Here is a 24,276-nt window from a genome sequence, read left to right on the forward strand (position 1 = left end):
ATTTACAGGGGATTGTGCCTATGGAGGGCAGAGGTTCTTGATGCATGAGAGGGGTTTGTCTGGATGACTCAGTTGAGGAAGAGCCTTCCAGGCAGAGGGAATGAAACACACAGAGATGTGGGGGTGGGCAGAGTGGTTCTTGATTACATTGTAATTTGCTCCCTCCTTCATGAGGGTGAGACTTTTTCTCTCTCCCACCAACAAAACAGACTCCAGTCAGACCCCTGATTTCTAGGATGGGAAGTGAAAACTCAGGGCACGATGCCATTTATGACATTAGTGCCTCTAGTAAAGGTTAGAAAGTGTATCTACTCAGGATTGTTACCACTGAAAAACTTAGCTTTAGCTAGATTAAATATCTAGCCAAGATCACTCAGCTATGGAGCCGAGATTCATTTTAGGGCTAAATCCAGTGTTCCTTTCACTAAGTTCTAATTATTGTGTACCGTTGCTTGTTAATTGCTAATTAGAACATTCTGCAAGTTGAGCATGCTTCATTGAGAGAAGATTCTTTTTCTTCTTCTCTGTCCATAATGCCCACTGACTGGTTTGTGGTTGATATGAATAAGAGTGAATGCTCTATTTTTAACCATTTTTCCACTTTATGAAAGAGCTATTTTTCCCCTCACATTAAATCTGAAATGTTTTCAGTTTTTTTTTTTTTTTCAAAAGAGGTGGAAATTGGTTCCTGTAGAGCTATTTCCTGTGGATCATAAAGATTTTGAATGATGTTGTATATTAATCTATTGAGTGAGTGTGTGAGTGAAAGTTGCTCAGTTGTGTCTGACTCTTTATGACCCCATGGACTGTACCCAGCCAGCTTCCTCTGTCCATGGAATTTTCCAGGCCAGAATACTGGCATGGGTAGCTGTTCCCTTTTCCAGGGGCTCTTCCCAACCTAGATATTGAACCCAGGTCTCCCACATTGCACATGGATTCTTTACCATTTGAACCACCAGGGAAGCCCATATTAATTTATTAGTTTCAGTATATTATCTATGAACCAGAGGACCTCAGTAAAAAGCACTGCAAATTAAACTTTGTTTCTCCCATAATTTTGATTTCAGGACTTTCCAATTTCTCTCCTAAGTGCAGACACTATATTTGAGCCTCATTTTGCTGTAGAAACACAACAGACCACAAAAAACTTCTTCTTTTAAGACACTAGAATTATTGAATTACTGGAAAAGTTTATGTGTTCAGTAATTTTATTTCCCATCCTGTACTCATCTCTCTCCAATCCAATCTAATTAGAGTTTGCATGAGGATTGGATAACAGGAAGTACAGAGAAGCAGATTGCCTTTCTCCTTTTCCTCTTAATGTGAACCATCTGAAATTAACCCAGTGCAAGAGTTTCAACATCAAATGCTTGTGAGCCAAGTGAACACATCTGTGTAAGTGTTCCAGATGCAGAGTAGGTCTGGATGGCTGCCTCTGATGTTTGAACCTGATAGAGCCACTGGCCACTTCCCCAAGGATGTGCTCAACCAGTCCTGCTGGATTCCAGCCTTACTCTATGAATAGAGACTCAGATTTCCAGTTCTATCAGGGACCACTGGCAGCTGGCAGGGATGCTGCCTACTCTGAAACCCAGAGGAAGCATTTGGCCAACTGAATGTAACTGTGCGGACTGACACCCTTTGATGTAGTGGATTGTCTCATATCATCTGGAACCTATTTTTTACTCTTAAGGGAAAAACGTTTATTTGTTGAGCAGCTTTGCATGGGGGAAATTGGATGGCCTTGCTGATCCATCCACGGGTAGTTGAGGGCAGGGGCCAGTCTGCCAACTGAGTGGCAGGAGGCTCGGGGTGATGTTGGAGGTAGAAACCAGGGGAGTCAACAGAGCTCACTTGCAAACAGTCTTGATGCTGCTGTCTGGGAACAGAGCTCGTGAGCCTGGGTGGGATTCCGTATGCTGGGGTAGAGGTCGCCTTTAGGTTCTAGACACATATCTAGTCGTTTGGTAAATACCAACAGTTCCAGTAAGAACATGCCATTTTCCAACATAACTATTGGCATAGTAGTATTAGAAATAAGTCAAGATAGAAATATGGAGTAAAGAGAATAATCTTCTGTTTCCTCGGTTGAGGTTGCCCTTGTTGTTGCAGAATTAAGGTATTTTGTTCTTTTTTTGTAGTTTAAATAATGTATTGTTTTATTTTTGGCTGTGCTGGGTCTTTGCTGCTGTTCTCGGGCTTTCTCTAGCTGTGGAGAGCAGGGGCAACCCTCTAGTTGGGGCGCGCGGGCTTCTCATTGCCGTGGCTTCTCTTGTTGTGGAGCACAGGCTCTAGGGCACGGGCCCAGTAGTTGTGACGCAAGTGCTTAGCTGCCCCACAGCATGAGGGATCTTCTCAGACTGGGGATCAAACCCATGTTGATTCGTAACCACTGGACACCAAGGAAGTCCAAGTTGTTTTACTCTTATAATACTGTTACCTGTGGATTGTAGATGTTCCCTCTCTCTGCAGTCATCTACTCTGTCACCAGACATTTACTGAATAGCTCACCATGATGGCCCGGGGAATAGATATGATTAGGTCAAGGTCCCTCAAGAAGTTCTGAGCTAATTGAAGAAACATTAGATCATTAATGACACCTTGACGCTAAGAGAGAGGATTGCAAGATTTCCCTGGTGGCTCAGTGGTAAAGAATCCGCCTGCCAGTGCAGGAGGCATAAGTTTGATCTATGAGCCAGGAAGATCTCAAATGCCACAGGGCAACTAACCCCAGGCCACAACTACTGAGCCTACACGCCCTGGAGCCCTTACTCTACAAGAGAGGTCACTGCAGTGTGAGGCCTGCGCACCACGAGAGAATAACCTCTGCTTGCCGCAACTAGAGAAAGCCGGCACAGCAATAAAGACCCAGCACAGCCAAAAATAAGTACATACATAAACAAATAGAATTAGGTTTTTCTTAACTTTTTTTTTTTTTAAGAGGGGTTTGCAGAGCGGCTATGATGCTTCAGGAGGGCTAGGTTGTCTCAGAGGGTGGATAGACAAGATTTCCTAACTGAGAACATTTGAGACTGCCTCCTAAAAGACAAATGGGAAGAAAGCTGGAGAAATGAATGGAAATGGCAATCTAAGACTCTTTGCAACCCCATGGACTATAGTCCGCAATGGGATTCTCCAGGAAAGCATACTGGAGTGGGTTGCCATTTCCTTCTCCAGGGATCTTCCTGACCCGGATCAAACCCACATCTCTGATGTCTCCTGCATTGGCAGATGGCTTCTTTACCACTAGCGCCAACTGGGAAGTGGCAAGGAAAGAGCAGAAAACTCCAATCCTAGTCCTGGCAGAGTCCAAAGGGCAAAGATTCCGCTTGGAAGAGTAGGTATACTGGCAGTAAGATGGAGCCAGGGGATGGGTCAGATTTGAGGCGGGGCTGGGAGAGAAAAGAATGGGAATGAACGAGAAAGAGTCAAATATCAAGAGCGATAATTCAGATTGTTGGGGAGTTTGTACCTGGCCACTGAGAGGGCGGGGGCAGATAGAGGAGCCTGAGTAGTTGAAGGGAGAGATTCAGGAGATTCATTCCTACCCAGATTCTGAGAAGAGCTGGCACAGTCCTGCCTTGGACGAACTGTTTCCATGTTTTTCTTGTTTAAAATGGAGTCACTTTTTAAAGACTCTTCTGGAGCTGTGTGGGGGAGTGGTTACCAGAAGAAGAGCCGAACTAGCTCTGCACTGCTCTAGGCTCTAAAGTGGTCAGGTGGTCATGAGACCAGCTTCTTGTTTCACCAGTGAGGAAGCTGGGGGCAGACAAAGGAGGATGTCGCAGGGACACGCAGGGGTCAGGACAGAGGCGCTGCTGGGGCTGGAACCAACATGTTCTCAATTCTCTTTATAATTTCCCAGCAGAGAGAGCCTTCTTTGGAGTCCTTCTGCTTATAGTCTGAGTTATGTTTATCATTTGTAGAAAACTTAGCAATACTACATTTGATTTCAAAACAAAACATACACATACACACACACACATATATACATATATAATGTATAATATATATTTTATAAATAAAATATTCTCCCACCACTGAAAACAAATATCAGGACTCATTCACTCAAGCCCCTTTTACAAGGTAAAGCTGAAATTCGAAAAGGAATTAAAAATTTTTTTTTCCTAAATGATAGCAAACATCTTTGATACATTTGGATAAGAAATAATGAAATAAATTTACTAATTTCATACCTCAGGGGCTGTGAAAAGAGCACACTAATTTACTCCTCTATTTGCAGATTGAAAAAGGAGAAGATTTAAGTTCTGCTTTCCTAAGTAGTCTCTCTGTGTATATACATTACACACATACACACACACACTCCCCTTTGAATGGTCCCCTCCTGACTGGCCCCATTTTAGGGACAGTTATGGGAGAATGGAATTGGGAGGGTCAGGGCATGGCAGTGAGGGGAGGTGTGTTGGGAACCTGGAAGTGGAGACTGTCACCTTGGTGAAACACTCCAGGTGTGGATGGTTAACTGTTAGTGAATGTCTAGCTCCAATATATAGTGTTCCCTAGGGCTATTGTTTCTGAATGTTTGGAAACAATTTCCAAGCTTGCCTGCTCTTCTATTAAGCAAATAAAGCCTAAGGCTCAACCCAAAGAATAGTTACTCAGATAATGGTGGGGATTTCGTTGTGAATATAATTCCCGTATGAAATTGTTCTGCCTTGGGCCATGGTCTCACTCTGCTTGGTGAAAGAATACAGGTCCCATTGTGGGTTCCATGCTGGAGGAGTCCATTGCCTTTTCCAAGTGCTAAGACTAGGAAGATCAGAGGACTTGGTCTATGATCAATTAAATTAAATTGATTGAGTTGAATATATGTTCAACTTACTGTCTCACAGACATGAGTTTTACCTTTTAAGCAAGCCTAGGAAAAAAAGCAAATTCAAATTAAACATGAAGATGGTGGAAAGAGCATGGGCTCTGGAGCCAGACAGACTTGGATTTGAATCTTACCTCTGGCAATTCAATGTAGAAGGGACATTTGTAGTGGTTACTTAAGCTTTAGGACTATCTTGTGCCACCTTTGTAAATTATAGGTATTGATGCTCTATGGGGATGGTGAGAGGAATAGAGAGACATGTAAGAGCCATTCCGATTGTTATCATGTAAATGTTCATTTTCTCCTTCCAGAGCCATTCTGCAGATGTTTAAGTGAGCTTTTGTTCCATACAGGGTTCTGTGCCTGGTATTTGGAAGTGGCAGAATCAAAGAGGTAAAGAACCTCTTTGATATGGGGAAACCCAGGTTCAATTCCTGGGTCAGGAAGATCCTCTGGAGAAGGAAATGGCAACCCACTCCAGTATTCTTGCCTGGGAAATCCCATGGACACAGGAGCCTGGCGGGCTATAGTCCATGGGGTCACAAAGAGTCCAACTCACCTGAGCAACTAACGCTTTCACTTACCTTTGAATGAGGATGATGTCACATGCACACAAACGACAGCCCAGGTCTGGCCTCCTTGTCGCTCCTGGAACATTCAGGCCTGCACCTGCTTCTGTGCTGTGGGACTTACTGTTCACTCTCCCTAGAATTCTTGTCTCTGCTCCTCACCTCCTCCTTCACTCATGAGTCATCTGCTCAGCAATGCCTTTCCCGATCACCCTAAACGCCCTGGGCCCAGTGTTCCCCTTCCCTCTTTCCCGTTTGTTTCTCTCTCTGACAAATATATTTTTACGTGTGTGTGTGTGTATTCTGTCATACACAGAGCCCCTCCTCCCTCCTCACTGTGAACACTGACATTGTCTGATGTCTTTTACTTTTCTCAGTCAGTTCTGTCGCTCAGTCGTGTCTGACTCTTTGCGACCCCATGAACCGCAGCATGCCAGGCCTCCCTCTCCATCACCAGCTCCCGAAGTTCACCCAAACTCATCTCCATTGAGGCGGTGATGCCATCCAACCATCTCATCCTCTGTCGTCCTCTTCTCCCGCCCTCAATCTTTCCCAGCATCAGGGTCTTTTCAAATGAGTCAGATTTTTGCTGCAGGTGGCCAAAGTATTGGAGTTTCAGCTTCAACATCAGTCCTTCCAATGAACACCAAGAACTGATCTCCTTCAGAATGGACTGGTTTAATCTCCTTGCAGTCCAAGGGACTATCAAGAGTCTTCTCCAACACCACAGTTCAAAAGCATCAGTTCTTCTGTGCTCAGCTTTCTTTATAGTCCAACTCCCACATCCATACATGACTACTGGAAAAACCATAGCCTTGACTAGATGGCCCTTTGTTGACAAAGTAATGTCTCTACTTTTTAATATGCTGTCTAGGTTGGTGATAACTTTCCTTTCCAAGGAGTAAGCGTCTTTTAATTTCATGGCTGCAGTCACCATCTGCAGTGATTTTGGAGCCCAGAAAAATAAAGTCAGCCACTGTTTCCACTGTTTCCCAATCTATTTCCCATGAAGTGGTGGGACCAGATGCCATGATCTTAGTTTTCTGAATATTGAGCTTTAAGCCAACTTTTTCACTCTCCTCTTTCACGTTCATCAAGAGGCTCTTTAGTTCTTCTTCATTTTCTGCCATAAGGGTGATGTCATCTGCGTATCTGAGGTTATTGATATTTCTCCCAGCAATCTTGATTCCAGCTTGTGCTTCATCCAGTCCAGCGTTTCTCATGATGTACTCTGCATATAAGTTAAATAAGCAGGGTGACAATATGCAGCCTTGACATACTCCCTTTCCTATTTGGAAACAGTTCATTGTTCCATGTCCAGTTCTAACTGTTGCTTCCTGACCTGCATACAGGTATCTCAAGAGGCAGGTCAGGTGGTCTGGTATCCCCATCTCTTTCAGAATTTTCCACAGTTGATTGTGATCCACGCAGTCAAAGGCTTTATCATAGTCAATAAAGCAGAAATAGATGTTTTTTTCTGTAACTCTCTTGCTTTTTCGATGATCCAGCGGATGTTGGCAATTTGATCTCTGGTTCCTCTGCCTTTTCTAAAACCAGCTTGAACATCTGGAAGTTCTCGGTTCACATATTGCTGAAGCCTGGCTTGGAGAATTTTGAGCATTACTTTACTAGCGTGAAGTGAGTGCAATTATGCTGTAGTTTAAGCATTCTTTGGCATTGCCTTTCTTAGGGATTGGAATGAAAACTGACCTTTTCCAGTCCTGTGGCCACTGCTGAGTTTTCCAAATTTGCTGGCATATTGAGTGCAGCACTTTCACAGCATCATCTTTTAGATCTGAAATAGCTCAACTGGAATTCCATCACCGCCACTAGCTTTGTTTGTAGTGATGCTTCCTAAGGCCCACTTGACTTCACATTCCAGGATATCTGGCTCTAGGTGAGTGATCACACCATCGTGATTATCTGGGTCCTGAAGATCTTTTTTGTACAGTTCTTCTGTGTATTCTTGCCACCTCTTCTTCATATCTTCTGCTTCTGTTAGGTCCATACCATTTCTGTCCTTTATCGAGCCCATCTTTGCATGAAGTGTTCCCTTGGTATCTCTAGTTTTCTTGAAGAGATCTCTAGTCTTTCCCATTCTATTGTTTTCCTCTATTTGTTTGCATTGATCACTGAGCAAGGTTTTCTTATCTCTCCTTGCTGTTCTTTGGAACTCTGCATTCAAATGGGTATATCTTTCCTTTTCTCCTTTGGTTTTTGCTTCCCTTCTTCTCACAGCTATTTGTAAGGCCTCCTCAGACAGCCATTTTGCTTTTTTGCATTTCTTTTTCTTGGGGATGGTCTTGATTCCTGTCTCCTGTACAGTGTCACGAACCTCCATCCATAGTTCATCAGGCACTGTGTCAGATCTAGTTCCTTAAATCTTAAATTTCTCACTTCCACTGTATAATCATAAGGGGTTTAATTTAGGTCATACCTGAATGGTCTAGTGGTTTTCCCCATTTTATTCAATTTAAGTCTGAATTTGGCAATAAGGAGTTCGTGATCTGAGCCACAGTCAGCTCCTGGTCTTGTTTTTGCTGACTATATAGAGCTTCTCCATCTTTGGCTACAAAAGATATAATCAGTCTGATTTTGGTGTTGACCATCTGGCGATGTCCATGTGGTGATGTATGTGATGGAGTAGCCATCATAGTCAAGAAGAGTCCGAAATGCAATACTTGGATGCAATCACAAAAATGACAGAATGATCTCTGTTCATTTCCAAGGCAAACCATTCAATATCACAGTAATCCAAGTCTATGCCCCGACCAGTAATGCTGAAGAAGCTGAAGTTGAATAGTTCAATGAAGACCTATAAGACCTTTTAGAACTAACACCCAGAAAAGATGTCCTTTTCATTATAGGGGACTGGAATGCAAAAGTAGGAAGTCAAGAAACACCTGGAGTAACAGGCAAATTTGGCCTTGGAATACAGAATGAAGCAGGGCAAAAGGCTAATAGAGTTTTGCCAAGAGAATGCACTGGTCATAGCAAACACCCTCTCCCAACAACACAAGAGAAGACTCTACACATGGACATCACCAGATGGTCAACACCGAAATCAGATTTACTTCTCTATCCTAGAGCAATGCCTACAGCACTCAGTAGATACTAATTGAATAGGTGAGTGATCAAATTAATTACCTTCAGATACTGGGAGGGTGGGCTTCCCAGGTGGCACTAATGTTAAGGAACCCGCCTGCCAATGTAGGTGGTGCAAGAGATGTGAGTTCGACCCCTGGTTCAGGAAGATCCCCTGGAGGAGGGCATAACAATCTACTCCAGTATTCTTGCATGGAAAATCCCATGGACAGAGGAGCCTGGTGGGCTACAGTCCATAGATTTGCAAAGAATCCAACACTACTGATGCAACTTAGGACCCACACATGCACTGGGAAGGTATGTGCCAAACTCCAGTGGTCGCAAAAGCAGAAGTATGTCATGGACTGTATTCATTTCCTGTGGCTGCTATAACAAATTATCATTAAATTAGTGACTTAGCACAAACTTCTTATCTATAGTCTGTGGATCAGAAGCCTGACAGGAGCCTCATTTGGCTAAAATCAAGGTCTCGGCAAGGCTACCCTCTTTCTAGAGGCTCCAGGCTAGAATCCATTTCCCTGACCACCAGCTTCTGGAAGCTGCCTGTACTCCTTGACCTGAGGGTCCCTTCCTCCATCTTCCAGGCCAGCAAGAGCAGGTTGAGTCCTCCTCACGTCACATTGCTCTGACCTTCTCTTCTGCCTCTTTCCACCTTTAAGGACCCTTGTGATTCCACTGGGTCCACCTGGGTGGTCCAGGATGATTTCTTTAAAGTCAGCTGACCAACAATCTTAGTCCCACCTGCAACTTAATTCCTGTTTGCCATGTAAGCTAACATATTCACAGGTTTTGGGGATCAGGATGTGGACTTTTTTGGGGATCCGTTTTTCTCCCTACCATAAAGACTAACAAGTGAGACATTTTGCCTAGAGCCTAAGGTTTCAGCTGCCAGTAGTGAAATATAAAACAAAAATTTAATCAAGAATGGCCGTGGTTGTCGAGATTTAATATGTGGGCTTTATCTGGGAGGCACTGGGAAGTTACTCAAGGCTCTGGAGTCACGTGTTGGAACTGAGGCTTCAGGAGATGAAGACGGACTTAGAGCAGGTATTTGGTGGGAAATTGATGTTTACCTCTTTTAAAGCAATTGATTTTTTATTTCCCTCCTATACATACAGAAAGCTAGGTTCTTATTTAGAATTTCATAAACGAAGCAGAGTCCATTTATGGTGTCTTTTTAAAAACCATCCTGTCATATTATACATGTGTACAGCACATATATGGAGAGACTCATAAAGCCCTGTTACACAGACACACACACACACTCTCTCTCTCTCTCACACACACACACACACACACACACAATTTCCTCATACATAACCCCTCTGCTTCTCTCTGTACTTGAGATCTCTTTTCTGTGGCACTTGGTAGCCCTCTTTTTTTTTCCCTCCTGCCCTGGCACACCCGAGTGACTTGTATCTTCCCACCAGTAACACAGGCTTATTTACGCAGGGAGTGATTCTCACAGGGGTCATTCTGTTGATATAAACCTTCCCTAGAAGGTACGTAAGAATCTCTAGGGAAATACATAGAGTTCGAAAAAGTCTGCCCTCCTTCAGTTTAACCATCACCACACAGTGGCTGTGATTTGACATAACTTCCTAGAATTGCTCTTCTCCCTGACCCCCACTGAGAATCTAGTGGATATGGAATACCTGGTTTTGAGTAGAGTCTGAGAATTTCTTACCTTTTTAATTAACTTGTTTGGCTGTGCCCGGTCTTCATTGTAGCACATGGGATCTTTGATCTTCATTGTAGGATCTTTAGTCTTGGCGTGTGGAATCTAGTTTCTGATCCAGGGATCGAACCCAGGCCTCTTGCATTGGGAGTGCAGAGTCTTAGCCACTGGACCTCCAAGGAAGTGCCCCAGAATTTCTTACCCTTTGATTAACCTCGTCAAAGCAGCACCATCCAGTAGAACTTTCTGTGATGACAAAATTGTTCTAATATGTCTATACTGCCCAGTGTGGGAGCCACAGCCACATGTGGCTATGAGTTCTTAAAATGTAGACATATAGGACAAATAGAGGACCCAGTGGGAGGATGGACAATGAATAAACGGTAACTCCTACTTTCATTTTGGATTGCCTTTTAAAAAATATTTTAGTTTATTTTTGGCTGGGCCAGGGTTTTGTTGCTTCACAAAGTTTTCCCCAGCTGCGTGCAGCATGTGGGAGCTACCCTTTAGTTGTGGTACTCAGGTGTCTCATCGCAGTGGCTTGTCTTGTAGTGGAGCACGGGCCCTAGGGCACTCGGGCTTTAGTAGTTGCAGCTCCCAGGACCTAGAGCACAGGCGCAATGGTTCAGTTGTTCTGAGGCGTGTGGGATCTTCCCTGATCAGGGATTGAACCCACATCTCCTGCATTGCAGGTGGATTCTTTACCACTGAGACACCTGTGAAGCTCTGAATTACTTTTTAAATTATTGGTTTTTCTTTTTTTAGTTTTCATAGTAATCAAATTGGTTCACATGGGTATAATTGTACTCATATTTTACCTATCCTCATTTTGATTGATGACTCAATATTTGATTCAAGTGTTATTCATGGGTCTCCTGACAAATGATTTTTGCTCTTGCCTCTGTTCTCTTTCCTGATAAATACATACATGCTTGTGCACTAAGGTGCTTCAGTCATGTCTGACTCTTTATGATCTTATGGACTGTAGCCAACCAGGCTCCCCTGTCCAAGGGATTCTCCAGGCAAGAATGCTGGAGTGGGTTGCTATGGCCTCCTCCAGGGGATCTTCCCAACCCAGGGATTGAACCCGAGTCTCTTTTATCTCCTGCATTGGCACACAAGTTCTTTCCCACTAGCGCCACCAGGGAAGCCTGAATATATTCATACATACAAATATGAATATATTTACTGAGGCATAATTCACATAGGATACAATTCAGTTACAGTGTACAGTTTGATAGCTTTTTGTGTAGCAATGTATAGCTTTTCATCACATCAGAAAGTGATTACAACTATCACCAGGATTGCTTTTAAACATTTTCATCACCCCTAAAAAATCATTAACAGTCCCTCCTCAATTCTGTGTACTTACACCCTCCTGCCCCAGCCATTTGCTAATCTACTTAACTGTCTGTATGGATTTATCTATTCTGAGCATTTCATATTGGTGAAATCATGTAATATGTGGTTGTTAGTGAATTCTTTCACTTAGCATGATGTTGTTCCTGTTTATCTATGCTGTACATGTTGTAGTACTTCGGTTCTTTTTATTGTCAACTAGCATTGTATTGTGTAACTACGCCACATTTTATTTACCCATTCATTAGTTGATGGTATTTGGATTGTTTCCACTTTGTTTGTTACTATGAATGATGTAACTGTGAACATTTATGCTTAAGTTTTTGTATGAACATATATTTTCATTTCTCTTGGACATATATGGAAGGAGTGGAATTGTTATATAATAACTCTGTTTAACTTTTAGAGTAACTGCCAAACTGTTTTCCAAAGTGGCTACACTATTTTACTTTCCTACTAGTAATGTACGAGGATATCAATTTGTCCACAACCTTATCAACATTTTATTATCTTTTTTATTATAACCATTCTAGTAGGTGCAAAGTGATATCTCCTTATGGTTTTGATTTGCATTTCCCCGTTGGCTAATAATGTTGAGCATCTTTTCATGTGCTCATTGGTCATTTGAATATCTTCTTTGGAGAAATGTCTATTCTTGCCCATTTTTTAAATTGAGGAATTTGTCTTCCTTTGTTCTTTCAATGTGGCCTGAACAGGATGCTGATATGCTGACTGGTGATGAACAAGTATGGAAGGAAGTCCAAGAATCCCTGAAAAAAATTGAAGAACTGAAGGCACATTGGAGTATCCTTTTACCTATGGACTGAGTTGTTTATAGGATTGCTTCCTTACTGGTTGGAGCCTGGTATTAATGAATCCAAGTCCAGGCTTTGACCTCTCCATGAGCCAGAGAGCTTCATTCTGTTCCACAGGCACAGGCTGCATCCCTGTCCCCAGCCAACAATTTCAGTAATGGTGAGGGAAGATTGTGGTAAGGTCAATGTGAATTCCTCACCATTATTAGTTGATAATCAAAATTTATAGCTAGGATTAGTAGGATAGTATGGAGTACTCTCTTTACATATGTACAAGGTAACAAATTTCTGGATTCCCTTCCTCCCATGACCTACATCTCTATAATGTATAACTTAAAATCCTTATAATTTAATGACTGTAGTCATGACTACAGTGGTAGTCAGCGGTGCTACGCAGTATGTTTTCTTGGCATAAATAGTAAGGACCGTGAGTGGGTACACTTTAGAGTAAGGAGAGACCATTTATGATGGAGGTCCTCTGGGAAAGCTCCACCGATGTTATACTGTGTGAAAAGTAGCCCAAATCAGGGACAAGGTTTATACAGGCAGAGGCTGAGAGGGAGCCACTTCCAGGAGTGGAATTAGCTTGAGCAAAAATGTGACAAAAGGAAACTGAAAAAAAAAAAAAAAAGATTGCAAAACATCGTCAGATAAATTATATCCCAGGCACTAAGAAAATCTATAAATGAGGTTTCCAAAATACAGTGTTCTTTAAAGAGTTGTAAAAGAGCAGGAGAGGCAGTTAGACAAATGTTCCTATTTTTTAAAGGTGAAATAAGTAATTTCTAAAATCTATAGTCCAGTTTTGATTGTTGTTAGCAGTATTGGTAAAGAATCTCGAGCTGTGGAATGGAAAGGAAGGAAAGGAATGGAAAGGAAGCTGTGATCGCCAGGATGCTGCAGGGGTTCCTTAAGAGCGGGTGAGTTCGCAGAGTCATGGCTTTCTTTGGTAAAGTTTGTATGTGGACTTCAGAAAGATTTGATTTTTAAAAAGTAACCAAGAGATTTATGCTAGATGCTAGAGTGACCAGACGTCTCATTAAATGGTTGAAGAGCCAAACTGCAGAACTGATGCTTAGTGGATCGCTGTCACTGTGGGGTGTCCTGTTCCCAAACCAGTGCTCTTCCACCTTTGCTTCAGCACCTTGTCTGAGGATGCAGGGCACAGGTTCATCAGATTCTCAAAAGTATTTGGACTGGAAGGATGACAGAGCTGGGATGACAAAATCAAGAGCTCAAAAGATCTTTGAAGGTTTGAATGATGCAATGATGCCTGAGATGAAGATGAAATTCAGTAAGAGGGTATCTCACATCTTCTATTTGGGCCAAAAAGTTCAAGTGTATAAATATATATAAAGTTTGATGGCAGAATCTGTGAAAGAATTTTAAGGGTTTTAGTACACATCAAAATTCAATAAAACTTAAGAGTATGATATAATCCCCTCCACCCGAGAAAAAAAAAGCAAACCACTCCTGTCATCTTGGACTTCATTAGTAGAACTAGAGAATAGAAAATGAGAAAGGAAATAGTATTAGTCCAATCATTTCTAAGATTTTCTCTTCAGTTTGGGGTAGGACACATTCAAAGGGGTAGAGAAGAAAATGAGTTTTGGGGAATGGAACCAGGATCAAGTGGTATTTGAAACTCTGCGGACAGGATGGGAGACATTTGGCAAGCAGTTGAATCTGAGAGCAAGATGGCTGTTCTCAGGCCCGGAGAGCTGTTGTTACACTGCAGAAAAGACTTGTTCCGTGTAGTGCCCTGCAGAGAAATTAGGGCCCGAGGATGATCAGTTCAGTCTCAATGGGATGAGCTTTACTGACGATGAACACTGTGCCAGGCGCCTTACTGGTTATAACCCACCTTATGGTCCAGGCAGGATTAAGAAGACACAAGCCGGTACTCCCCCCACCCCCCCCCCCACCCCCCGTCATGAGTAGCTGGGTAGTAAATACATAGATTAATATCTGAGGGACATTGAAAGCATAGCAGTCAACTTTGGGAGGTTAAAGGTTTCACAGAGGTTAAAGGTTTCACAGAGGAGGCAACTGCCCGGGAGGGTTAGAAGGAGCTCACCAGGCAGGCAGTGGAAAAGGGGAGACCCTGAGGGAGAAGCCTGTGCCTGCGCGGAAGGCGCAGCCGCCTGCAGCCCAGTTAGAGTTGCTCAGTGTGAGAGACGGGAGCGTGGCAGGGCCTTGCTTCAGTGTCGTGCACCAGACTAGGTGTTACGTATAGGCTCGGGGACCATGGGAGGATTGTAAGCAGTGGACAATTCTAAGAGCCAGGGTTGTCAGTCTTTGAGTCTCAAGAAGTTAGCTCCCAGGGGGATTCAGTGTGTTCCCCTTTCTCTCCCCCCCTCAATTCTCTTGCAGTCATGGTAAACTCTGCAGAAAGGTGCCTGTCCTGGCATCAGCACTCTTTTCTCTTCGGGTAGGCTGTCTGCCCTGCTCTCCTCACTGGAAGAGAGGGACTTGTGGTCAACACCCAGCAAATGCCAGGGACTACATTTTTGAGCAAACATTATACATGTCAGCATTAGCTTGGGAGAAAAGCCGCTTAGTTAAAATTATTCCATTTTTTTGCTCACTGAGGTGTTTTTACAGGAAAGGTTTACCTTGTTTGCCAGGAGACTTGCCAGTGTTGCGAAGGGAAGTCGTCATGTGGTTCCTGCCAGCTTGCTGGGGCATAAAGCAGATGTATTCCTATCAGCGGCTGCATCTGGCTTTTACTTCCAAGGCTTGTCACCCCAAACCTCTTTAAAATGAGTTGGAGCGTATATAAATGAATAGGCAAATAATACTGGAAGTCACACAACTTGATGTTAAAATAGGGTCAGAGTCTTGCCACAGAAATGTCTGGGTTATTGTGTAAGAGACAGTTGTTCCTCGTGATAATCCATCACATATCTAATCCTAGGATGAAAAGCCACAGAGGTTAGCCTGGAGTTTGTTACAAAACCAGTGCATTGCCTAAGACACCGCCTCCCCCAGCCTCTAGGGAATACGTGCAGTAAACTTTAAGCACACACGTCAGGTGAGTAAAACAGAAAGCCACCAAGTCACTTTTCTTCAGTAAATGTACCTCTTCCAAGACCACAGTTAACTCCTCAGAGACAGGACTCAGCCTAAAATGATAGAGCGTCATGTACAGAAAGGCTTGTTAGCTGTGAATTTTGTTGCTTGAAGTTCTACCCAGGAAGTCAGGCCTGTAGTGCCAGGTGTTCTGCCTTCTGAGGATTATATACTTCTTGTGAGGATTAATAAACATATGAGCTCTTGGGAGTTTAGGGGAGAATGGATACATGTATATGTAATGCTGGGTCCCTTTGCTGTTCACCTGAAACTCCCACAACATTAATTGGCTGTAATATTAGTGATAGTTTTTGAGTCATGTCTGACTCTTTGCCACCCCATGGACTATAGCTCCCCAGGCTCCTCTGTCCATGGAATTCTCCAGGCAAGACTACTGGAGTGAGCTGCCATTCCCTTCTCCAGGGTATCTTTCTGACCCAGGCATCAAACCCAGGTCTCCTGCATTGCAGGCAGATGCTTTACCATCTGAGCCACCAGGGAAGCCCCTCCCCAATACAAAATAAAATAAAAAGTTAAAAAAGAAAGATATGAGCTCCCACTCACATAGTTGACTTGATTGGTTTATTTAAACTGTTTACTAATGTATTGGAAAGCAGTGCCCTGAGAGTCTGAATGCTGGAAGAAGCAGATTTGGCTGAGCACACACACATTGTTTAAGGATAGACTTGGATCACTTTTGTTTTATACTCAAAAAATTTGAGATCCAGCGGAATGGATTTTTTTCAATTGCTTTCCCTTGTGTGTGCCTATGGGTTGTGTTTTTGGTTTCATATATGCCCAAGGTTCAAATGACACAGAAGCAAAAATGAGCGCCTCCTTTTTTTAAAAGGAATCTCTCTAAAGCGTCTTTAATTTCAGATGAGTTTTGAAACAGCAGCTAACTATAAAGTGAACTTAGTCTTTAGCTGAGTTTAATAAGTAGCTGCATTCATTTGAGGACTAGGTTTCAGGAGAATTCATCTAGTAGGACTAGGAGGAAAGAATGGCTCTCTGGAAATCTAAGCCCCCAAAGCACAGGCTTGGTTGGAAGATGGCTTGTTGATGTAAACAGAATTCCTTCTCTGAGACGCCACTTACATGTTTTGTTTCTCAAGTGTGTTTTCAGGCAGCTCATTTGCGCAAAATAATGGGCACTTTCTTTCCTCCTGTGCCTGGGAGCTCTTCAGCGTTGTAGAGAATTTCCTTTCACTTTTGTTTTCTCTTGATGAACACAATGAATCCTTAACTGAGGTTAATAACAGAGTGGGAACAGGTTCTGGCCATGTGCCAGTCGATCATAAGCAGTAACGCTGAGCGGCTTCCTGATATCAACATCTACCAGCTGAAGGTGCTCGACTGCGCCATGGACGCCTGCATCAACCTCGGGCTGCTGGAGGAGGCGCTGTTCTACGGCATCCGGACCATGGAACCCTACAGGTGAGTCGAGGGCACAGGCTAGAGTAAGGGGCAAAGACTCAAAAATGTGACCTCATGCTCATCAGAGCTGCTTTATAAGAGTGCTGCATCTGCTGCTCGCTTGATGTGTAAAGCCAAACCTTTGTTCACTGATGTGTTCATTCATCATTATGAAGTTCCTTCCATGTGTCAGGCGCTGTGTCTGTGCAGGGACTAGTGAGATGCTGTCTCTATATGGAGCCGGCGATTCTAATCAAGTGTGCTGCTCCAGGTGGCAAAGGCAAGTGCAGGGCCCGGGGCAAGGGGGGCAGAGAGGAGTGCAGCACAGACGCAGCTTGTGCGCTGGGGCTGTGGCATTAGCTCTGCTGATGGACGCGGTTCGGGACCCTCCGTCTGGCTGACAGCAGTGCTGGTTTCTTTCACTTCTCAGGGCTTCATGGTTGCTGGGGTGCCTTCACTTGAATCATCTGACCTCCTAACCGCCTTATGACCCGAGCTGGAGAGCAGGGAGACAGCCCTGTCAAACACATCACTGAGTCAGAGGAAGGGACTGTTGCTCATTGTTTCTTGACTAGTCTCAGCTCCTCCAGGCCAGTGTGTGTTTCACCCCAGATCAGAGGAACTTCAGGAGGAATAGCAGTGTTAAAGTCTGGTGCTGAGAGTTTGGCATTGGTGGGTGTGGGACCCTGGTTTGCAATAGGCTAAGAACCTAAAGCTGTGGAGGTGATGGAATTCCAGTTGAGCTATTTCAAATCCTAAAAGATGATGCTGTGAAAGTGCTACACTCAATATGGCAGCAAATTTGGAAAACTCAGCAGTGGCCACAAGACTGGAAAAGGTCAGTTTTCATTCCAATCCCAAAGAAAGGAAATGCCAAAGAATATTCAAACTACCACACAATTGTATTCATCTCACATGCTAGTGAAGTCATACTCAAAATTATCCAAGCCAGGCTTCAACAGAACGTGAACTGTGAACTTCCAGATGTTCAAGCTGGATTTAGAAAAGGCAGAGGAACCAGAGATCAAATTGCCCACATCTGCTGGATCATGGAAAAAGCAAGAGAGTTCCAGAAAAACATCTACTTTTGCTTTTTTGACTACACCAAAGCCTTTGACTGTGTGGATCACAACAAACTGTGGAAAATTCTTAAAGAGATGGGAATACCAGACCACTTGACCTACCTCATGAGAAATCTGTATGCAGGTCAGGAAGCAACAGTTAGAACTGGACGTGGAACAACAGACTGGTTCCAAATCAGGAAAGAAGTATGTCAAGGCTGTATATTGTCACCCCAGTTATTTAACTTACATGCAGAGTACATCATGAGAAACGCTGGACTGGATGAAGCACAAGCTGGAATCAAGATTGCTGGGAGAAATATCAATAACCTCAGATATGCAGATGACACCACCCTTATGGCAGAAAGTGAAGAACTAAAGAGCCTCTTGATGAAAGTGAAAGAAGAGAGTGAAAAAGTAGGCTTAAAACTCAAAATTCAGAAAACTAAGAACATGGCATCTGGTCCTATCACTTCATGGCAAATAGATGGAGAAACAATGAAAACGGTGTGAGACTTTATTTTGGGGGGCTCCAAAATCACTGCAGATGGTGACTGCAGCCATGAAATTAAAAGACGCTTACTCCTTGGAAAGGAAAGTTATCACCAACCTAGACAGCATATTAAAAAGTAGAGACATTACTTTGTCAACAAAGGGCCATCTAGTCAAGGCTATGGTTTCTCCAGTAGTCATGTATGGATGTGAGAGTTGGACTATAAAGAAAGCTGAGCACAGAATTGATGCTTTTGAACTGTGGTGTTGGAGAAGACTCTTGAGAGTCTCTTGGACTGTAAGGATATCTAACCAGTCAATCCTAAAGAAAATCAGTCCTGAATATTCATTGGAAGGACTGATGCTGAAGCTCCAATACTTTGGCCACCTGATGGGAAGAATGGACTCATTCAGAAAGACCCTGATGCTGGGAAAGATTGAAGGCGGGAGGAGAAGGGGGATGAGATGGTTGAGAGGATGAGATGGTTGGATAACATCACCGATGTCATGAGTTTGAGTAAACTCTGGGAGATGGACAGGGAAACCCGGCATGCTGCAGTCCATGGGATTGCAGAGTCAGACACGACTGAGCAACTGAACTGAACTGGAGAACCTAAGTTTGGAAGATGAGATAGATCAGTCTAGAAGAAAGGACACAGAAACATACATACCACCATCTGAGGTTGGAATAGCCATCTCCAGCATGAAACAAGGTCACCGAGTGTGGTGAAGGTGCCTTGAAAGCATCTGAGACCTGCAGGGGTTGGAGGTGGGGGGTAGTTTCCGGGGGTAGCAGAGGCACTGTTCCAGGGAGATGTCGAGTTTCACAACTCTGAAGACCGTATGATGTCAGCCCTAAGGGACTGAGCAGAGGGAGGATCCAGTCTAGACTTATGCAACATGGACAGCAGGCAGGGGAGTGGTCCTCGGAGAAGGAGGAGAGGGAAGTAGAGCCCAGGGTGCCACCTGTCTGCACTTGAGGAAGAGCCTCGGAAGACAATGGAGCGGGGAAGTTACCAGGATCCACATGATAAGAACAGAAGCAAGTCCAGGATCTAGCATATGGGTTCAGGCAAAGGAAGGAAGCTGGAAATGACATGCTTGGTCAGGAAGCCAGGAGCATGGTGCAGACAGAGAAGAACCTAAAGATGGTGCAGACCCACCAGCCAGGTGCATGGCAGAAGTCCACAGGCCAGCCACAGCACCCAGGTGACCCTGAGGGCGTTTTTCAGAGCTTCTCTAGGTGGTTTCTTCCACTGCCTTGTGGTTGAACAGCTTTGGAATCCAGACTGTGAGTCAGCTTTAATCAAACTTATAAGAGATTGCCTTGAGGGCTGAGACTGTAGACTTTCCCATGAGCGTGAAATGTCTGTTAGGTATGATGAATCTTGCGGGTTCTCAGAAAATAGGAATTGAATACAAAGAGATAAGGCTTCGTTCACTTTCTGAGCCTCTGTGTTGCAATGAGAGGCAGGTTGGGGATGGTTGGCATTACCTCTCTGAACTCAGGGCTGGGTCTCAGGATGCTGAACAGCAGGCTGCCTGATGAGTGAATGGATGCCAGCCAGGAGACAGAAAATCCTCCTTCCTCCAGACCCCCTTGGCAGCCACTCACCCCATGCTGCTGGCTGGGCTGGACACACACTGACCCTTTCTATCCATCCTCCCCTTCCTTTCTGCAGCCAAGCCGCCCCTGCCCCCAGTGCAGAAACATACGTTGGTCCCCTGATTCATTAAGAAGGCAGCATGCCTTTGAGGGAGCTCCTTCTGCACGTACTTTTGAATCCTCTTTTCTCTATACCCACTGAGGCTTCTCTGAAGGACTTTCTTACCCCTTCATTAACTGGCAGTTTCACCAACTTAAATTTGAATCAAACAAAGAGGCCTTTCTTGTAAGTGAGGCCAAATCCACCAGAATGTACTCCACGTTGTTTGGAATACATTTGCTTATGTTTCTCTGGTGTTTGGCAGGTCATGTTCACTCTGTAAATGTACCCTCTGTTCTTAGGCTGGGTGACATGTTTCCAAGCTTCCCTCCATTTTGCCTCCTGGAGCTTGTTACAGAGTTCCTCTGCGGTGTTCTGTATTTCAAGAAATCAAATCTGCAGCAATCCACCTCAAATGAGTGGGAACTGAACGGTTTGTTTTCAGAGCCCGTAGCAGAGAAGAAGGAGATGAGTAACCCAGAACCAACAGAGTTAAGAGAAAGGAGAGAGGGGTGGATGCTGGCGGACTTGGTCCTTTCTCCCCTCAAGCCCTTTAACAATCGTAAACTGTGAGGTGGGAATCCCAAAGTGGGCAGTGGGCCATAGGTGAGGGACTCAGCAGTCTACACCATCTCCCAGCAGATGCTCTTTGTTTTATTGTGTTAGCCCCTCAGTCATGTCCAGCTATTTGCAACTCCATGGACTGTAGCTCACCAGACTCCTCTGTGGAATTCTCCAAGCAAGAATACTGAAGTGGGTTGCCAGTTCCTCCTCCAGGGGATCTTCCTGACCAGGGTCTTCTGCATTGCAGGCAGATTCTTTACCATCTGAGCCACCAGGCAAGCCCAGCAGATGCTCCGGGGGAGCTTTTTGTCTACCTGTAGCCAAGGACATGGGCAGTTAGGCATGTGTTACTGAGAGGTGACTGGATTGCTGTCTGCTGTAACAGGTTTACAATGTTGACATTACTGTTTTAAACAACTAGCTTGAGGTCAAGACTCTCATAGAGATTTTGTCACTGCTGACCTTGGTGAAATCATAACTGCCAACCTGAGAGAAGGTGTCCATTATTCCATTTTTATCCAATCCAAATCAATGCATTTCCCTCAACTCCCTTCTTGCCACTCCACTTATTTTTACTCAATAGAAGTTCCTTTTATGATGCAACATAAAATATTAAGTTCTTTATGTTCCATAAAGCAATTTAGAATTAATTCACATAGGACAAAATGTGTAATCTTTAGTATTGACTCATAATATGTCCCCTGAGGGTATCTGTGCATGTATCTCTGATTATATATGCAGGGTCATCTGTTCCTTAGCACTGCAGACATTAAGCAGAATGAAAGTGAGTTAAAGATACTTCACAAATGTTATTTAAAAATTTAGTTCGGTCAAATCTCAGCCATATGATAAATTGGGTCCTGCAAGTTAGTGTGCCAGTTGGTAGTTTAGAACTTGGAAAGAATTTTCTTATTGAAGAAGGTGTTACAGATCATCTGAGGTCCCCTGGACCAGCCCATGAAAGTCTGCTCAGCATCATCAATGTAGGCCATAAATTAAAAAAAGAAAGAAAGAAATCCCCAAAACAAAATTGTACATAGTTTTAAAAACTAAGATTTAAATTATGTTGAATACAAATAAAACTTGATTTTCTTTAGGAACCAGAGGATGATATGGAAATAGAGAGGCTTTTTAAGGCTTCAAGGAGTACTTTCAAGATATCTGCACATTCTGTTAACTTTTATGGTAAGAATAATGTATACTTTTAGGAAAGGACATTTTCAAAACAATGGAAAGGTAAAAAACCACCCTTTTCTTTCACACTCCTTTCCTGCTCCCTGACAATAGCCGTGGTTTCTTTCTGCACTTTTCAATGTGTGAGGCGCTCATCTGAATATATTTCAAAGCCCCACTATCCCCTTCTTTCCTCACTTTCCCCTCCTTTCCTCACTTTCTCTCTTCTTGTCTTTCTTAGGAAGAGACTTGGTCCCCATCCTGATCTATTAAATATGCCTACTAGCCTGGTGGGTGGGGAAAGAAAGGTGAGAAGGAGAAAAAGAATATAGAAGCCAGTGGGATTCTCCTTTGTGGAAGAGAGTGAAGGGAAAAAAATAGGGTCTCTCTCTGTCTCATGTTCCATAACTGACTTTTTTCACTTTATAACCAATGTGGACATCCGGGCCTCATTCTGTACCTATTCTCTGTAACAGACAGCTAGTATATCATCTCATGAGTGTACCGTAATTCATCCCTCTGGTTTCCATGTATGTTTACCATGTCAAACAATACTATGATTAACAGCCATGTACTTGTGTGCTTGTATTCCAATGTGACTGAATCCATATTGTGAGTCCACATGATAAATTCCTTAAATGCTAATTTGCTCTAGCAAAGGTGATGTTCATTTTCAATGTAGATAACTATTACCAATTTGTGTCCCCCATCCACCAAAATGCCTCTCTTTCTTCTAAAGGATTAAGAATGGATGGCATGATCTTGATGATATCTGATTTAAATTCATTTCACAATATATAAGGACCTTCTCATTTCCCTGATCAAGGTCTGTTCTTACAGAGTGAGGTTTGCTTGGACTGATTTACTTGTCCACAAGTAGTGCTGGGTATGACATTTTGTAAACTACCTTTAAAGACACAGAAGGATAGGCATGATGAAGGATCTTAAGCATGAGTGCGTATATGATGGTGCCATGATCAGAGAAAGAAGTAAGGGGGTATGAAATCCTCCATAGGGGAAAGAAGGCATGAAAGAGTAACATTTCATCTTAGGTCAGTTTCTGTGCTTTGTTGTCAGGAAAAAAAAAATAGTGGGAAGAACAGAAGTAAAATGCAGCTAGTGGTTTGTGTACATGACATAGTTACAAGTAAGAGTCTGTAAATCAGACATTGCCAGTAATTACATAGCAGCCGCCTCCATTTTCATTTTGCCAGTAATTTTTAAACTTTTCCCTTAGAAGCTTCAGCAGATAAGTTAATGAAATGTAAGGCTTCGTCAGAGCAGTACCTTCTACTACTGTTTTCAAACTGGCTTTTCCCCTGAAGATGTACAGCCGGTCTTTTGTGGGGGTTTTGTCATCCGTCAATACGACGTTCTAGTCTGGGAGCCAGCAGGGCATGTGAGCGCACGTTACCCGGGTACAGTCACTCACTCAGCACTTCCCTGGGCCTGCTCTGCTGTTCCTTCACGTCTCCGTGTCACAGAGACCTTGTGAGATGGCTCCAGGAGGATGCTCCCCTCCGTATCCCTGTCATTGAAGCTCATCCCTAGACTGCAGGGTCTTGTGTGGTAAGACTTCCCTCAGCCACACTCATAGAGGAGGACCCAGAAAATCAAGCCAAGCCAGGTCTCCATCCAGGAGCGGATGCGAGCATCTGAGTTTCACCCGGTGCTCTGTTCGCTTACGGTGTTTGCCATCTATCTTCCATGCTGAGGTTTACAGAATTATTTCACCCAATGAATGAACAAATGTTTTATTCTCTGCTCACTGATGTGGACAGTAATCCCTTAGCCACTTAGTCATTTTTTTTTATACACTGTAATTTTCAATTAAAGTATCTTCGGTGGCCAACCCCCTGTGTAAGATTTTAAGCCCTGTGTGCATGTTTGTGTAAAGCACAGAATTACCCGATACCTCTAATCATGGCCTTTCTCTTTGCTGCCAGTTCTGTGAGCTTCATTTCTTAGCCATCGCCTCTTACCTTGACACTGGGGCAGTGACCGCCTGCTTGGCTGTGGGGGAAGGGGCCCATTGAGATCTAAGTGATCTTAATTTTACCCATTTAATAGCAGAACTTTAATACCAAAAGACTGTCTTTTTGAAAAAAAAAAAAATTATTTATTTATTTCTTTGCTTGTTTTTGGCTGGGCTGGGTCTTCGTTACTGTGCGAGGTGCTCTCTAATTGTGGTGTACGGGCTTCTCGTTACAGTGGCTTCTCTTGTTGCGGAGCACAGGCTCTAGGTACCCAGGCTCAGTAGTTGCAGCTCCCGGGCTCTTGAGCACGGGCTCAGTAGCTGTGGAGTGTGGGCTTAGTAGCTGTGGAGTGCAGGCTCAGTAGCTGCGGAGTGCAGGCTCAGTTGCCCTGTGGCATGTGGGATGTTCCTAGCTTAGGGATCAATCCTGTGTCTCCTGCCTTGGCAGGAGAACTCT

The 24,276-nt window shown here is 43.7% G+C and overlaps 1 protein-coding gene across 3 annotated transcripts in view; it reads left to right on the forward strand.

The window, feature by feature from the left end:
• SMYD3 (SET and MYND domain containing 3) overlaps window positions 1-24,276 on the forward strand; it is a 756,573-nt gene that overhangs the window by 634,368 nt on the left and 97,929 nt on the right. For all 3 annotated transcript variants that reach the window (XM_069545497.1, XM_069545498.1, XM_069545499.1), the window contains 2 exons: window positions 12,262-12,349; window positions 16,695-16,869. In XM_069545497.1, coding sequence (XP_069401598.1) covers window positions 12,262-12,349; window positions 16,695-16,869 — 263 coding nt within the window. The remainder of the gene's footprint in view (window positions 1-12,261; window positions 12,350-16,694; window positions 16,870-24,276) is intronic.

The sequence above is a fragment of the Ovis canadensis genome, chromosome 12 (genome assembly GCF_042477335.2).
Source record: "Ovis canadensis isolate MfBH-ARS-UI-01 breed Bighorn chromosome 12, ARS-UI_OviCan_v2, whole genome shotgun sequence".
NCBI lineage: Eukaryota > Metazoa > Chordata > Mammalia > Artiodactyla > Bovidae > Ovis > Ovis canadensis.